Consider the following 18,479-nt stretch of genomic DNA (forward strand, 5'->3'; position numbering starts at 1 on the left):
GCGCGGCGCCCGAGAGTGGCCCACGCGAGGGGCGGACTAGTGGGAAGTTGGCACTCTAGAGCGCTCCAAGCAAGAAGTGCGGAGATCGGACGATACGCAGCCAGTGAGCGCGCTATTTAACTCGACGGGATAGTGTGACGTATAAGTGCCGGCAACTGGAGATTTGAAAGTTCGCGATCTCGAATCCCTGTAGGACTGGGGGCGTATTCATTAGCTAGAGCCTAAATACGCTAAGGTAACTAAGATCTATATACTAACCCAAGGTATATCTAATGATACGGAATTGTCCGACCTTTAATTCCTTGCTTTGTCTCTTCTCGTCTCCCTTCGCGCCTGATCGAAATATTATTGGTCATAACTGATATTTTGTAGTGTACAGTCTGTTTAATACATTGTAAACTCTAAATTTGTTTTTGTTATTCCTGGCCGTTACAGGTAGAGACTAGAAGAGATACACATTTCCACTTATGCAGTGCTCCAGCTTCTAACGTAAGCCCATAGCCTCTCACTCTTTGCAGGACCTGAGACCGAGAAGTCCTTAATCCCTTCCTTCCAAAAATCTCCCTACCCTCTTGTAAATCCGCGAGGGCGGAACCAGTCAGTCCAGACTAGTGGAACCAGTAAGCCTTGTCCCGCTCGCAGGGATAAGTATTCCCTAAGAATTGTAGATGCATTGATAAGGATATTGAGACAGACGTCTTCTACAATGGTGACAGCCTTTAATAGAGTGGTGACAATTTATTAGAGGGGTTTATTGGATTTATATTTACAGCATCAATCCTAAATTATTACAGCTAGCCACCCTAAATTATTATAATATACGTAGACAGTATTTACCTGAAAAACAAATAATTAATTTCATTTAATACGAATATGATCCAGAAAATAGGTTTTATTAATCCTTGTAACCTTACAACTCCTTATTGGAGAATAAAAAACTCCCCTCCCTTGTCAGATGGCTTTATTAATACCAATCAATATGACATTTGTATATTCAATAGTACCAAATATCCAATATATGAATATAGTTATCAAAGTATCATATTTCGGTTAACCATTATATACCCTGAATATACTGAAAACGCTAATTTAAATAACCTAATTTAAATAAATAAATCAACCACATTAAATGCTTTTGGAAAAAATGTTACTAAAATATTTACAGATGGGTCGAAATGGGAAAATGGAACAGGTGCAGCATTTTTTGTTTCAGACATAAACCATGTCGAAAAATTTAGACTAGCAGATACAGTCTATTTACAGTGCTGAGTCTATTGCGATAAAAGAAACCTACTATGGTGCAAACTAAATCCAGTTCAAACGGTTTCTATTATGTCAGATTTAAAGTCCGTTCTGCAAGCAATTGAAGGATCTGCAATAGATATTGTGGTAGATGAAATGGTAGATTGTGAAGCAATAGAAGCTTGTAAATCAGATAAATTTGTAGAAATTTTTTCTTATACCGACTTAACAACTAACCTAAAAAAAGCTATTAAAGTCAGATGGTCAGAATCTTACAATAATTTTAGCAAGACATCGAAAAATCTTTATTTCCGGCTTTACCCACAGCTTCCAAATAGAATACCGGATATAACTTTTGATTATATAAAAAGATATACTTTAACAGTAACACGTTTAAAATTGAATCATGGCAGTTGTAAGCCGCCCTACATAAATTAGGGATACTAAACTCCCCGTTATGTGACGGTGCATGTTCATAGGTGATAATAATTACATATTTCTGGAGTGTAAAAAAAATGATACGGCTATCTCTAGACTATATAATTCTCTAATAAAATACAACATTCCTCTCCCTCTCAACTTTGGTTCCCTGTTATCAAACCATAATAAACGCGTTTTAGATGCAATAATAAATTACGTTAAAGAAGCTAAAATCGAGATTTAACCTTATTGGCACCTAATATGGACCTATATGTGTATAAATAAAAATGAATCATGTAGCTAATAGACTATGTCTAATGCCATCCCTTTCCTCTACATACACACAACCACTTTTACCCCATGAGATTTATCCCCTTATGTCTCTCTAAAATTTTAGAAGGAAATACTAAAAACTTAGTGCATTGTTTTTTGTTCACTCTAATTTTTCCAGCTTCGACCAAAGCACATAAATATTTTATTAATTAGATGGATGTAATAATAAAATAACAGTCCTTATTCACCTCTTAAACTACAGTCCTTATTAACTGCAAAACGAATATCTTTAGTCTTTTTATGGGATAAAATTACTGGCACCTAAAAAAAAAATAAAACATTAATTATTTAAATATTTTTCAACTTCGTAAATAAATTCAATGATTTGTTGATAAATTTTGAAATAACCTCATAAAAACAACAACAAAATACCTTGAAATAAAGAAAAAATAATTAAAGTTTTAATCAAACATGATATAACCTTAAAATATGAACTTTGACAGTAAATATCTTTGATAAAAGAAAAAATACTTCGATATTCTTACCTTACAAATTCACGAACAACAAATAAAACCAATCGCACAAAATGAATGTTCAGAACCAAAAGTCGTTATTTATTCTTGGAAATATTTAAAAAATCAACATTTCCAATTTCTTATGGGAGAAATACACGTAAAACAGATTTGTTTGAAAAAGTTTTTAAAACCCCAGACATTGTGACATCAAGGCTTACGTAGTCCATAATTCAAGTAGTCGTAGAGATATGACAGCAAAAAACTTTTAATAAGGAAAAAAGAAATATATAAAAGAAAAAAACCGATTTTATATTACATTAGTTTGCATTATACTCTTGCTAATATTCCATTCCTATTATAAAATTTCTACCCTGAGAGAAATCTTATAACCTGGCAACTACGCGCTAAGTATCCATCAATATTTAACTTGAATCATAATAAAACTAAACAATCTGTGAGATACCAACGAATTTATTTTCGTTGGAGATACTTAATCAAAGTTCTATTTGTAAATTAGGTCATTACATTATTTCTAATAGTTTATATTTAGATCACCATACAATTGGTCGGTGCATACATTACAGTGTCATCCAGAGAAAGAAATAATTTTCACACAAATAGCCACTAATGTATTCTTTGTGCGTGTTGTCACCAATTTTATTCTTTGTTTTCTATGACGGAATTATAACGTCTGCTAATTTATCCAATTCGCAAGTTGGAAAATTAATTGCTGTTGCAACGGTATGTATATATTAGACTATATTAAGCAATAAATATAATGATCGTGTTAATTGGAGTAAGTAACGTGCTTGTTAACAAAATGTAAGGAGAGAGAGAGTTCATGTTGTTATTTTAGAATTCAGAGTACTAATAGACTTCTTTAACATACTTTATTTAAACACCAATATTATTGTGTGCAACCATTCAATAACTAATGTTGTTAAACTGCTAACTCTAATTCTCTATGCAAATAAATCTCACGGAACTGCCGTAACACTGGTTCCTCCTTTATAGATATTCGCTATATATGATCATAAGTGACTCGACAATCCATTGTGGATCTTGGCCTGCTTACAAAGAAGTCGCCACTCATGTCCATTCCTGGCAACTTCTCTCCATCTTTTGACCCTTAAAATCTGTAGGTCTTCTTCCACATCTTCATTTCTGGTTTTGAAAATGTTAATCTCTTCGTGTATTCGTGATCTAACATCCTAGCAATATATCCAGTCCGTCTAAGTCTTTACCGAATTTCACAATATCTGGATCGGTGTATAATTGATATAGTTGAAAGTTTTATCTTCGACGCCATTTTACGGATTATTTTAAAACACTGCACCATGTCTCTCATACTTATGTCTACTATAAGTATATCGTCAGCGCATGCGAGAATTTGCGTCGATATATTGAAAATAGTTTCATTAATTCTAATATTTAATTGTCTGATTGCCTTATTGCCTTTTCCAAGGCAATATTAAAGAGGAGATACGCCAGCGCTATTATTTTCATGTAGTTTTTTGGGCACTCATCGTACTCTCGGTCTAGTGCTTCATAGAACATATCTTTTTCATCATCGTCTTTTTCTTCCGCTGGAGCATGGATGCTAATAATGCTAATATTAGCGAACTTCCTTTTAAGTCTTATTCGACATAGCCTATAATCCATAGCTTTGAAATCGATTACAGTAGTACAGCAAGTTTGACCTTGCTGCTTACAATTAATTCGGTACCAAATTCGTGTTGGGTAGGATATCCCTTGTAGTAAATATTGCAGTTTTTTTTCAGGATTCCTAAGCTAATCCACCTCATTTCCTGCAAAGCAATGATATCTGCTTTGGCCTTATTCATCTCTTGTATGAGCAGAGCCGTGGCTCTATAAGCTCTGGCTGATAAAGGCTTCGTACGTCCCACGTGTAAATTTTTAAATCATTATCCCTATTTCGTTGGCGAGTTCGTCGTAAGTTAGACAGTCCGGTACCTTTCTTTGTAGCTCTCATAACAAAAGGTTCTTACAGGGTTGGGGAGTTAACCCAAGCGCCAAACCCCTTTTCGGAGGGCTATTTCAGCCGCTCCCGTCAGCTCCCGACCCAACTCTCCACCCGGGTTGGATACCGGATCTCCAGTAGGGTTGCTCGGTTTACAGGGGACACCAGTATAACTTAACAGTAAACATTAAAACTAAACGAAAAAAAAACAAAAAAAAACATAAGAAAAACTGTCTACAGTCACGTATGTTATCCGACCTGCACATTGGACGTGTTAATACCGTGTAAAAGAACACTAACTTATACACACGTACTAGAAATTCGACATGACTTAGTAATGCTTTTGGCAAGTATATAAAAAGTCTGTGTTGCCTGTCCATCTCATTTAAGGATTATTGAATGTACTTTTAAAGAGCAACAACATAAATACCGATATCTTTTTAGGTCTTTAGACATGGAGAAAGGGCACCTGTAATTTCGTTTCCACACGATAAATACTATGATCCATCATACTGGCCGATGGGTATGGGTCAACTAACGCAGGTATTAAACTTGTATTAACTATTTTTTTTTAATCGATTATGTTTTAATATTTGGTTTCATTAATTGGTAATTGGTTTGGAGTATATTATTATAGCGATAATATTTTGAACATAGCACGTAACTCATCTTGTCTTAGATTATATATTATTTATTGTAGATACTTTAACGATTGGTTTTACAACGTATGTTTACCCTATAGTTAAAAAAAATCAATTCTTCTTCTTAGAGTGCCATATCCCTACGGAACGTCGGCGACTACCATGCTTATAATATTTTTATATTGATCTCGGTCTTGCGCTACGTGTAGCAATTGGTCCGCTGTCAAACCTGTCCACTGCCGCAAATTCCTCAACCAAGAGAGTTTCTTCTTTTAAAAAAAAATCAATGGCTACCCTAAAATACTCCTCATGCAACATAAAATCAACAATTGGTGTGTTAAATACTGTAAAAAGTTTTTAATCTAACTTTAAATATATATCTAAAAATCGGTTTAAAAACTCTAAATTATTTCATTTAAAATCCGTAAACTAATTTTCCAAACCAAATTCTGAATTTCGCTTTAATCTGTGCCTTCTAAGAATTGCAAAGCAAAACAGACGTTGATAAAGATGTAATTAGAGACATGGGGAATCTAAAAATTGCATTCCACAACATATCTCCTCAATTAAGCAAAATTTTTAGCAAATTGGTTTCTAGTACTCGTACAGAGTATATCGGAATAAAAAGAAAAAGACAGTTAAGGTTTGATTTCACGTACAGGGCGCCTGCGCATCCGCTTATACGTATTTCGGCCTAATAGGCCTCATCAGACCGGCTTTCGTAGTCGCTCTGAACGTGAAAATAAATCTTTTCTGTCTTAGGAAGCACCTCTAACATGGCTTCGTATAGACGCAAATAGCGACATCTGATAATAAAATCCGTAAACTAATTTTCAAAACCAAATTCAGAATTTCGCTTTAATCTGTGCCTTCTAAGAATTGTAAGGCAAAACAGACGTTGATTAAGATGTTATTAGAGACATGGGGAATCTAAAAATTGCAATCCACAACATATCTCCTCAACTAAGCAAAATTCTTAGCGAATTGATTTCTAGTACTCGTACAGAGTATATCGGAATAAAAAGAAAAAGACAGTTAAGACACCTAAGACAGAAAAGATTTATTTTCACGTTCAGGAGCGACTGCGAAAGCCGTTCTGATGAGGCCTATTAGGCCGAAATACGTATACGCGGATGCGCAGGCGCCCTGTACGTGAAATCAGGTCTTAACTGTCTTTTACTTTTTTATTCTGATATACTCTGTACGAGTACTAGAAACCAATTCGCTAAGAATTTTGCTTAGTTGAGGAGATATGGTGTGGAATGCAATTTTTAGATTTCCCATGTCTCTAATTACATCTTTATCAACGTCTGTTTTGCCTTGCAATTTTTAGAAAGCACAGATTAAAGCGAAATTCTGAATTTGGTTTCGAAAATTAGTTTACGGATTTTATTATCAGATGTCGCTATTTGCATTTATACGAAGCCATGTTAGAGTTGCTTCCTAAGACAGAAAAGATTTATTTTCACGTTCAGAGCGACTGCGAAGGCCGTTCTGATGAGACCTATTAGGCCGAAATACGTATAAGCGGATGTGGTGGCGCCCTCTACGTGAAATCAAATCTTAACTGTCGTTTGCTTTTTATTTCATTTACTGTAAAGGACAGCAAAAAATAAAAATAAATTGTTTTCGTTCATAGTCATCAAAGTAGATGGAACCTTTATACGTTTACCACTTAAGTGGGAAACAGTGCAAATGTAGAGACTGATAAATCATTTTAAGTGTTTGAATTTGAAGTAAACAACTTAGTTTACTTAGAATCATATATCATAATCATGTTATTTGATACATATCTGTAAAATATATTTATAGATGATAGAAATGTAAAAAAATGGCAATTTTCAACTTCGAAGATGACATAGCCCTAAGTAGTATAAAAATAAACAATTTATGTTTATTTTTAAAATATGCTAAAAATACTTTGGTAACCATAGATATATTGAAAGTTTTACAAAAAAATTTTTAACAAATATCAATCAAAAAGAGTGAAGAACTTTATATAACAATGTAAAGTAAGTAAACCACACTTTTCAGAAGCGTTGTAAAAGTTCAAGACAATATTGACACTACGCTGATGATAGTCATAATTATGTGCGAAAGCCATATTTAATAAAAATGTGAAGAACATTATCTTTAATCTAAACGGTGCTTGAAAATTTACTTCATTTTGTTTTTTAGCAAGGTATTAAAAAACTTTACAACCTCGGTCGATCTTTTCGACAACGTTACCAGAATTTTCTTAGTGACATCTATTCTCCGAATGAAATATATGTGTATTCGTCACAAGTTGATCGTTGCCTTATGTCAGCTGCAGCAAGTCTGGCAGGTCTTTATCCACCAAAAGACTTTCAGTTGTGGAGTGAACACATTCTTTGGCAACCCATCCCTATTCATACAACTAATATAAAAGACGATCATATCATTACTGAAAAAAGATACTGCAGGTAAGTAGACATAAAAGTTTATATATATTGTGATGATGTATTGTTTGTGAATGATGTTAATGAGCAATGAGTGTTTTTTAATAATAATATATATATATATATATATATATATATATATATATATATATATATATATATATATTTATATATAAGTAGACATAAAAGTTTATATATATTGTGATGATGTATTGTTTGTGAATGATGTTAATGAGCAATGAGTGTTTTTTAATAATATATATATATATATATATATATATATATATATATATATATATATATATATATATATACATAAATATATATATACATATATATATATATATATATATATATATATATATATATATATATATATAGGGTTTTTATCGCGGTTCTCAAAGAATTAGTTTGTAAGCACTTTTTGAAATTATCTTTATTATATCTAATATGAAACACACATATATATTTAACATAGCCAATGTAAATTTAAAATAAACTATCTTTAAATTGAAATTGCTATGACACTAACTAAATTATATTAACAAAATTTTGTACCTTTCTGTCACTGAATGCCTAAATGAACTGTTCTCCACTATATAGATTTTAATCACCACTCAATGTCTTCGTTCTCAGCCTCGGTTATCCTTGTTTTTGTGAAATTCCTTTTTCCAATTATCAGCTTCCACCAATTTAAAATATTTTTATTCTTAATAGCATTTATATTTATTCTTTTTAATATACCAATATCCAATCACCACATATATTATATAATTTTAATTTTCAATTAATAGTTTCTTCCATTATCCAATCACCATTTATACATAACATAATTTTAAATCTTCAATAATATTCTTCTAATATACTTTCCAATACTATAAAATTTTAATACTAAATCACTGATTATTGCATACTTTATACTTTCTTCCTAATCACTAACTGTAACTAACTGTGTCTGTCTTCTTAATAACTAATTGTCTAACTGATTACTAACTGACTGACCGACCCGCTGACTGAACTCTCTGAACAACTGACTTCACTAACTGTAACTAACTGTGTCTGTCTTCTTAATTACTAATTGTCTGACTGCTTACTGACTGACTGACTGGCCCCGACTCCTCCTTCTTGAATCCAAATTACCGAGTATTTATATCTTTTCATTGTTCCATAATCATCTGGCAAGAAATCATATTCGAATTGTTCTATTTAGTAAATATCTGAGTCTTCTCGAATACTCTATTTCGCAAACAGGGTTAACTTGAACGTGTTCTAGAGAATTCTTTACTTTTCTATTAAGAATTTTATTGACATTTAGGCTTTTCAGATCAGAATATAAACTTATATGTAAATAAAACAACCTAAATTAATAAACTACACTACCTCAAATCCGTAACTATATGTAAACTAAACATTTTAAATTAACAAATAACCCCACTTTTACATTCGCAACTATTTTTATCTGTCACTTATTCAGAGTAGGTATACTTGGTTGCCTATGTACATGGCTCACTTAAATATATTTACAATATTATAATTATTAAAAAAAACTTTTTACACTTACTATATGCTAATTTATTAAGAATGCACTCATATAAATATATTCTATAGTATATAACTTATTAAAATAACAAAATACTTTTTATATCTAATATTATCTAGTATATAACATAAATTATTTTTTTAAACACTATTTTTCTTTCTTCTATAATTAATATCATTTCAATACTCCAAAATTAATTTTAAAAGAAATAATTCACTTATTATTTTTTAAATATTAATTTTCTTATCCACATACCTTATAGTGGAGTTCCTGGAGCATTCAAAAGAGTAAAACCTCGGATTAGAGTTACAGTGAACGAATTAATATAATCGATGTGGGATATTGTTTGTAAAACTATAAATTGCAATGTTTACCCAAAATTTTTTTGTGCACTCTATTTTTTTTTATTGTTAAAACAAATTATTATAAAAAATTAATGTTTGTTCATATATTTTCACTTTAAACATTTTTGTTTATTTATGTGTTAAATCTTACCTGAGTAGACATATAGGAATATTTTTCAAAGATACCTGTGTATAAAAATAGCAGTAGGGATGTCGAACAGATAGAAAAACGTGGAGGGGAGAGCAAAGCGACAGCTGCTATGTACAATGGAATGTCTCAGCTAGTTTAGTTGCAAGTAACACGTGTTCTGTGAATATTGTGCTTTTATAACAGTAAAAATTTAGTTTTTTAGTGGAAAATTCTTGTATATTTTTGTACTGGAAGGTGTATTGAAGACGACGTTTTTATATTGAACTATTACAAATTATTTCGTATTTCTTAATTTGGTAAGTGATTAGATTGATAACTACAGTTCATTATTGAATTAATTAAATAATAAATAAATCGAAAATTAAAGATCAGTTTCAATAAAAAAAGAAATATATGATAATAATGAATCAAATGCAATTAATTAGATATTAATTTTTTTTTTTTAGATTTCGAACAATGGATAAACCAACGGCTAGCAGCATGGCTGATGAAAATAGCTGCATAATATGTATACACCTGGGTTCATCTTCCAAAACATATTCAAATTTAGGTGAAATTATAAAAATTGGTAGAGGAGTAACCTCTTTAAAAGCTGCTTCAACCGAACGGCAAGATTGATTGTTACCTCACCTACAAACTGAATTTGTTTATGCTCATTCAAATTGTCGACAAAAATATATTAATAAAAAGTATATTGGAGTGTCTAAAAATAAGGCCCGTGAAAATCTCTCATTAACGCCTCCGAAAAAAAAACTTCGAAGTAGCATGAATTTCAATAACTTCAATTGGAAAAAAACTGTTTTATTTGCGGACAAGAAGCTGATAAAACAAAAGAAGCAAAATTAAATAAATCTCGGCGTAGGCAGATTTCATACATCAACACTCCAACTTTAAATGAATCCTTCACGAATTTTATAGCCGTCCAGAAAACTGATTATTATCGAGATATCCATAAAAGGATTTCTTTTATAACCGACTTACAGACACTTGCAGCAAAATATCATTCGGATTGTTATAATTTGCTGAAAAATTCAATTCACCTCTAATGTTGAAAAGAAAATTAATTCAAAAATTTCGATGGTAGATGCAGCAATGGAGCAAATATACAAGTACATAGAAGAGAATGATGATATATTATCATTTCAACTAAATTTGGGTCCAATACCATTATATGCTTTAAAAAAATTAACCATGATGTATTAACAGAAAATTGGTACAATCAAAAATATAAGAGTAAAGAAGAAGAAGAAGAATTTCATATTCTGAAAGCGGCGATCGAAATTATTCGGAGGGATATAAGAGCCCAAGTATACGATAATGTAAATTATACGCCAAGTGACAAAATGTAAATCGATAGCTCATGCAATTATATCAGCTGTACGACCAAGATCTTTTTTATCGCCACTTCATATTACTTTGGCTGTGATGTTTCATATGAAATTTGGCTCTATATAAATATATATATAAATAAATATATGTCATTCTTTAGGCTTCTGTGCTTCGTACAAAGAGGCTACATTATACGAAGCATCAGCAACTTTTACAGCTCCACCAGAAATAAAACCTGGCACTTTCGTTCAATTTGTGCATGATAATGCTGATTTCAATATCAACACTATTGCTGGTAAGGGAACGTTCCATTATATGGGAAGCATTGAAATAGTTACTCCAAGAGATGGTATAAAACCTCGATGGCCTATCAAGCGTCTGAAGACACTACCACCAGAATCTGAATTTATCAAACACGGAAATATCCCTCTGCAAATATATCCAGCTTCTACAGGTTTAGGATTTTCAAAGATAGTAGTTAAGTTACCTGAAATTAAACCGGATATCAAGAAATTTACTACAAATGGGCAATTAAATATTTTGTGGACGTATTTGAAGTTTAAAAATAATAACAAATTTCTCGGATGGAATGGATTTATGAATTTATTAACTAATGCACGTGATTTTGATGTGTCATCGATAATTTTTTTGCCTTTTATTAATGCAGCTCCAAGCGATTAACACAATTTACACAACTATGAAAAGTTCCGTAGAAAATGCTAAAAAATTGAATATGAGAACATGCATTTTAACATTCGATCAACCTCTATACATGAAAGCACGGGATATTGCTTCTGCTGTGCATTTTTCTGATGAAGTATTAGTTGTTGTGAGGCTAGGCTCTTTTCATGCTCTTATGTCTTACATGGGATCTATTGGTTATATTGTGGCTGGAAGTGGGATAAAAAAAGCTCTTTCTACCATATATGCTGAAAATACAATTGATCACATAGTATCTAGACATGCGTATGCTAGAGCTGTACGTGCTCATACTTTCTTACAGCAAGCGTTATCACAATTAATTTTTAAAAATCTTATGGAACACAATACAGGTTTTGCAAATGTACTGAATGATGAAGATAACTCTATGATTTTTGAAATGTTCAACTACACCGAAATAACTGAAAACCACGGATTTCAAACGCTTACTAAAATTTTTGAAAATAAGCTACTTGAGCTTGAAAATAAGAATAAAACTTCAAAACTATGGATTACTTATTTTCGAATGGCTACAATATTGAAGGACTTCATTGCTACGGACCGTATGGGAGATTGGAATTTACATTTGTATAGTATTGAGCTAATGATTCCATTATTCCATGCATCAGGGCATTTTCCCTATGCGAAGGCTTCACAAATTTGTCTACAAGATATGAAAGAATTACAGCATAAAATGGACCTGACGGAGTTTCAAAAATTTTCGGCAGAATATTTCACATCTAGGCGTTCGGATAATTATTTTTCTGGCATTGCAAGTGATCAGACTATTGAGCAAACTTTAATGAAAGGGATGGGTGTCGAAGGAGGTCCTTTTAAACGTGGTGCCACTGAAAGTGTTGTGTATAAATGGATCAGAGGAGTTATTTACAGTAAAGATATTATTGAAGCTATAGAAAAATTTTGTGACATGTCTTTCAGAATTTCACTTTTTTAAATGTACACAATAGAGTACGTTTCATTTATAATTAAACTATAAACTGGCCGAGAAATTCCATTGTACATAGCAGCTGTCGCTCCGCTCTCCCCTCCAGGTTTTCCTACCTGTTCGAGATCCCTACTGCTATTTTTATACAGGTATCTTTGAAAATTTTTCCTATATATCTACTCAGGTAAGATTTAACATATAAATAAAAAAAATACTGTTTAAAGTGAAAATATAATGTCAAACATTAATTTTTTATAATAAATTGTTTAAACAATTAAAAAATAGAGTGCACAAAAATTTTTTGGGTAAACATTGCAATTTATAGTTTTAAAAACAATATCCCGAAAACTTGATAATTAAAAGTTCTCCTATTAATTTTTAATAATTGTGTGTATATTAAACAGTATTTAATAGTTATATTACAATTAATTAGTATTCAAGATTCCCATTGATGTAGCCAACGAGTAAACATTACCTTGTGATGTGATAATTCGAATTATTTTGTGTGTTATGGAAAAAGCAATTATTATTGGACTATAATATTATTATATTCAACTGAAGTAAAACTGCAGATACAGGCAACTGTTATATTCCTATTATTTTATCCACAGTGTCCTAATAGGACGACTGTTGCAATACTAAAAATTAAGTGAAGTGTTTTTGGTATCCAGGAACACTCACAAAAATGAACTCAAATCAAAACCTCACAACTCCACAAGTCCTCCCCACAAAATCATATGTCGCTGCTACTTTATCCAAACCTCCACCTCCTACTTTCCCACGTAAGGAGCAAGCCATTTTAATGCACGCTATTCCAAATACTGTTTTATTTGACTATGTTAAAGCTATAGGGGACATTGTTATCCCAAAAAACATTACCTTTGCATCACGTATTCCAAATAACCGCATCTGTATTTATCTTTCCTCGCCTACAGTTGTCGATAACCTTCTAAAAACACATCAAAATATCTCTATCAACTCTACAGTAGTTCCCATCAGAAGACTTATCACCCCAGCTAAACGCCTTCTTATATCTAACGTATCTCCTTCAATTCCACATTCCATAATTGAGAAAGCCCTTAAAGATATTGGATTACAGCTGGTCTCTCCTGTATCATTTGTGAAATGTGGTGCACTCGGAGAAGGTTATGCACACATAATGAGCTTCCGAAGAGTAACGTATATTATCCCCGATAAAGAGAACTTTTCAATAGATAGAAACTTCGTTATTACATACGAAAACACACCTTATAGAATATTTATTTCTACGGATAAATTGCATTGTTTTTTATGTAAAGAGGTCGGACATACCGCTGACTCATGTACCAATAATCCAACTACTTTTTCTCAAACTGAACTACCCCATCTAGAGCCCTCTACATCTGAAATTACTGATATAATTTCTGACGTAAACACTCCTGTTCAATCAGACCTAACTACTTTAAATTGCACAGAAACCCACACTGAAATAGATACTGAAACTATACACCCATCAATTCCACCCACACAAGGACAAAAAAGAGCTATATCAACAGACAGCAATTCTGATATTCCTTCTCTATTATCTTCAGCAAGTACACCCGAACCAGCGTCTAACCAAATGCTTCCTCCGTTATCCACAAACACAAACACTATCTCCAAACCTCACAAGAAAAAAGCAAAAACTACAAAATCAGAGGAACATAATCTAACAGCTAGTTCACTACAATCCGTAGCGGCCATTTATAAAAATAATCCATCTGGTTTAACTTTGACCGAGACTCAGTTTATTGCTTTCCTAGAAAATACACATGGTAATCCTAGTCCACTTAATGAAGCTTTTGTTTTTACGTCAAATATTGAAGGACTTTTACAAGACATAACAGTTCTCCATTCAGAAACTAAGGAAAGATCCCTTAAAAATCGACTTACGAGACTTCAAAAGAAAATCAAAAGACAGCTAAACTCAGATGACTCTGATAATATCAGCGTCTCATCTGAACTCCTAACCGATGATGAAACCAAAATCCTTATCTCCCAACAGCCAGAACAACCATCTCAGTTGCCCCTTACCCCTTCAACTCAAGATTCACCTTCAATTTAATCCAATGGAACTGCGATGGGTTCTTTCCCCGTATTGAAAGAATCCAACAACTAGTGACAGAAAAACAACCCGATATCATATGTCTACAAGAAACGAACTCAAAAATATCTAAGCTTCCCACACTAAAAAAGTTCGAAGGATATCATTATATCAGAACTAATTGTGACAGAGCCAGTGGTGGGACATCTATTTTTATTTCAAGTGAAATATATTCATCCCATCTTCTCATCACCACCGAACTCGAGGCTATCGCCGTAACTACTTGGTGTCCTAATAAACTTACGATATGCAGTGTTTACATTCCTCCTAACTACCCCCTTAAAGAAATTGAAATTCTAAATCTTATATATCAGCTCCCCGTTCCATATATTCTAGTAGGTGACTTCAATGCTCATAACTTTATGTGGGGGTCAAACCATACTAATGGCAAAGGTAAAACTATAGAAAACGTTATCAATTGCACAGGCTCCTGTCTACTAAATACAGGCTCTAATACGCATCTGAACTTTTCCTCTGGCACATTTTCGGCGATAGATCTTAGTTTTAGCGACCCAAAAACATATACTTCACTAACTTGGAAAACTTCCGATGATCTATATGACAGCAACCACTTTCCAATATTTGTATCATCTGATATCTCCAACCATGAACAAACTATAACCAGAAACTTCTGGCGGCTAAAAAATGCCGACTGGATAGACTATACTTCACAAACAGATAACACCTTACCTTCTCTATCCCTATCCGACAATATTAACAATAATCTATTATTAATCACAGATTCCATACTTAAAGCTGCAAATTTGCACATAGGCAAAAATAGTATTTCCCATAAAAGAAAGGCAGTACCTTGGTGGAATACATCTTGCCAAACTGCAACAGAACAACAAAAATTAGCTCTTAAAAATTACCGTAAAAACAAAAATCTGGAGAATCTTATTGAACTAAAGAAAACTAGAGCCAAAGCCCGATTTATTATAAAACAAAGTAAAAAATCATCTTGGAGAGAATATGTATCCTCTATTAATTCAAACACCAATCCGGCGGACCTCTGGAAAAAGATTAGGCAAATCCAAGGAAACAACACCAACCTCAAAATCTCTAGTATTGCTGTAAATAACACTACAATCACTGACAATCAAGAAATCGGTGAAACCCTAGCAACGCACTTCGACACTAAATTCAAAAGTAAAATAGATGCCTCCTTACGAAAACCATTACCTAACGCCCCACCCTGTTCCTCACCCGAAACAATAATGGACATCACACATCTTAATTCTCCCTTTCTTTTTGAAGAACTAGTATCAGTTATTCAAACTTGTAAAAACAATGCCGCTGGTCCTGACGACATTCCTTACATATTAATCAAAAAGCTCTCAAACTGTAGCCTACTCAAAATACTTGAGATGTATAATTTAATCTGGTCATCTAACCAATTTCCCAATCAATGGCAAACCTCTATCGTAATACCTATTAAAAAGCCTAACCTAGAACGTTCCTTGGCCAACTCTTATAGACCTATATCACTAACTTGTACGATGTGCAAAATATTCGAAAAAATGATTAATAAAAGACTCCTATGGTTCATTGAAAAACATAAGATATTTGCTAGTGAACAGTCAGGATTTCGTCAGAACCGTTCAACCCAAGACAACCTTGTAATCCTCCAAACTCATATATCAGAGGCCTTAAACAAAAGACAAGAAGTCGTAGCTGCCATATTTGATATTGAAGGTGCTTTTGACACTATAAGTAGGCAATATATATTAAACAAACTTATCCTTCTTAATATTAATGGTAATATATTTAACTTCATACGAAATTTTCTATCTTCTAGATCGTTCAGAGTCTCTGTCAACGGTATTTTATCTTCTACTTATACTTAAACTGATGGCGTACCTCAGGGATCGGTACTAAGTCCTACACTTTTTAATCTAGCAATAAGTGATTTATGCTCTCACCTCATTTCCCCTATTAAACATATCATGTATGCTGATGACCTAGTAATTTACTGTCATGGACAAAACTCTTCTACCACCTCGAAGCTTATTCAAACTGCTGTTGACACACTTTTAAAAAAAACTAGTGACATGGGGTTATCTTTATCCAATGTAAAATCTAAAATTATAAACTTTAGTAGACGTCCCCCTTCTCCATCTCCACTTATTTTGATCAACAATGTCCCTCTTCCTGTTGTTAAACAATGCAAAATTCTCGGATTAACGTTTGACTCACGACTAACTTGGAAGCAACATATATTTGCAATAAAAAGAGAAACGAGCATAAGACTAAACATAATAAAAACTCTATCACATCATTATTGGGGATCTGACGAAAACTCACTTCTTAAAATATACAGATCACTAATACGCTCCAAGCTAGATTATGGTTGTCACATATATATATCCGCCTCCAAAACATATATTAACCTTCTAAACTCAATTCACAACACAGCCCTTCGTCTTTGTATTGGCGCTTTTCGATCTAGTCCTGTAGATAATCTTTATTGCGAAGCTAACGAACCTCCTCTTTGTATAAGACGAAAACAACTGCTACTCTCTTATGCAGCATCGGTATCAGCTAACCCCTCTAATCCAGTGCATCCCTTATTTGTAATGTCCACGTATAATTTACACAATACCAATTTCTTACCACCAATAAAACCTATTCCACTAATTTTAGCACAGACACTTAATGATATCTCTCTTACACATACCCTTCCTCTTTATCTCCCTCCATCTCCTCCTTGGATCATGTCCACGCCCAAATTTAACACCTCGCTCACCAACTTCGATAAAAATAAACATCCGAAAGAGATCATTATAAATGCATTTAAAAACATTATAGATACAAATAAATACGACCTAATATTATACACGGATGCCTCAAAAAATGACACAGGAGTAGGCTGCTCTGTTACAACCTCTCATTCACTAATTAAGTCATCACTTATACCAGCCATCAGCAGCGTTCATACTGGCGAATTATTTAGTATATTGCAAGCTTTTAACCATATATCTCCACCTAATAAGCAGGTTGCCATATGCACAGATTCTTTAGCATCAATCTATTCTATCAAAAATATATTTACTGATCATCCAATCGTCCAAAAGATCCTAGACTCTTACCAAATTATCTTGTCCCAAAACATAACAGTTACCATAATCTGGCTGCCATCACATATTGGTATAGAAGGCAATGAAACTGCAGATCACTATGCTAAACTTGCTACAGCATCACCTGAAATCACCGATAAAATTCAAATTTGTAAGGACCTAAAATCATATATTAAAAGAAGAACCAGACTCCTTTGGCAGCAGCATTGGAACTCTAACCGTTCGATCTTGCACGAAATACAACCGTCAATAACCAGTCAGCCTACATTTGACTATTCAGCCCTCTCAAGACGAGATCTCATTGTGATAAGACGACTTCGGATAGGACATTCAAAACTCACACACGGCTACCTAATGTCCTCTAGCATCCGTCCCTCCTGTCAAATCTGCCAATCATATTTGACAATCAAACATATTCTTACTGAATGCCATCAACATTTGGCCAGAAGATTACAATACAAACTCAAAAGTGAAGTACGAGATGTCCTAAACAACCCTGACCAAATAAAAGCTGTGCTACAATTCCTTAGAGATGAACACTTATATCAAAAAATATAATTAGATTTTAATTTAGACATTGTATAACATATTATTATTATTCCGTATTATTGTAACATATTCTTAATGTAACACTTAATGTTTGTGTAATGAAAATTCATGTTATAGTACCTGTGTAAGTGGCCATAGTAGCCGAGCACGTTAAAGTTGAAATAAAAAAAAAAAAAAAAAAAAAAAAACAATATCCCACATCGATCATATTAATTCATTCACTGTAACTC

At 32.9% G+C, this 18,479-nt stretch overlaps 1 protein-coding gene across 1 annotated transcript in view; it reads left to right on the forward strand.

Moving 5' to 3' along the window:
• The first annotated feature begins 2,919 nt into the window (after positions 1-2,919).
• LOC140435661 (prostatic acid phosphatase-like) overlaps positions 2,920-18,479 on the forward strand; it is an 85,536-nt gene continuing 69,976 nt past the window's right edge. The window contains exons 1-3 of the mRNA XM_072524381.1: positions 2,920-3,191; positions 4,876-4,974; positions 7,251-7,516. Of these exons, the coding sequence (XP_072380482.1) occupies positions 3,078-3,191; positions 4,876-4,974; positions 7,251-7,516 (479 nt within the window). The 5' untranslated portion in view covers positions 2,920-3,077. The remainder of the gene's footprint in view (positions 3,192-4,875; positions 4,975-7,250; positions 7,517-18,479) is intronic.

The sequence above is a fragment of the Diabrotica undecimpunctata genome, chromosome 3, assembly GCF_040954645.1.
Source record: "Diabrotica undecimpunctata isolate CICGRU chromosome 3, icDiaUnde3, whole genome shotgun sequence".
Lineage (NCBI taxonomy): Eukaryota > Metazoa > Arthropoda > Insecta > Coleoptera > Chrysomelidae > Diabrotica > Diabrotica undecimpunctata.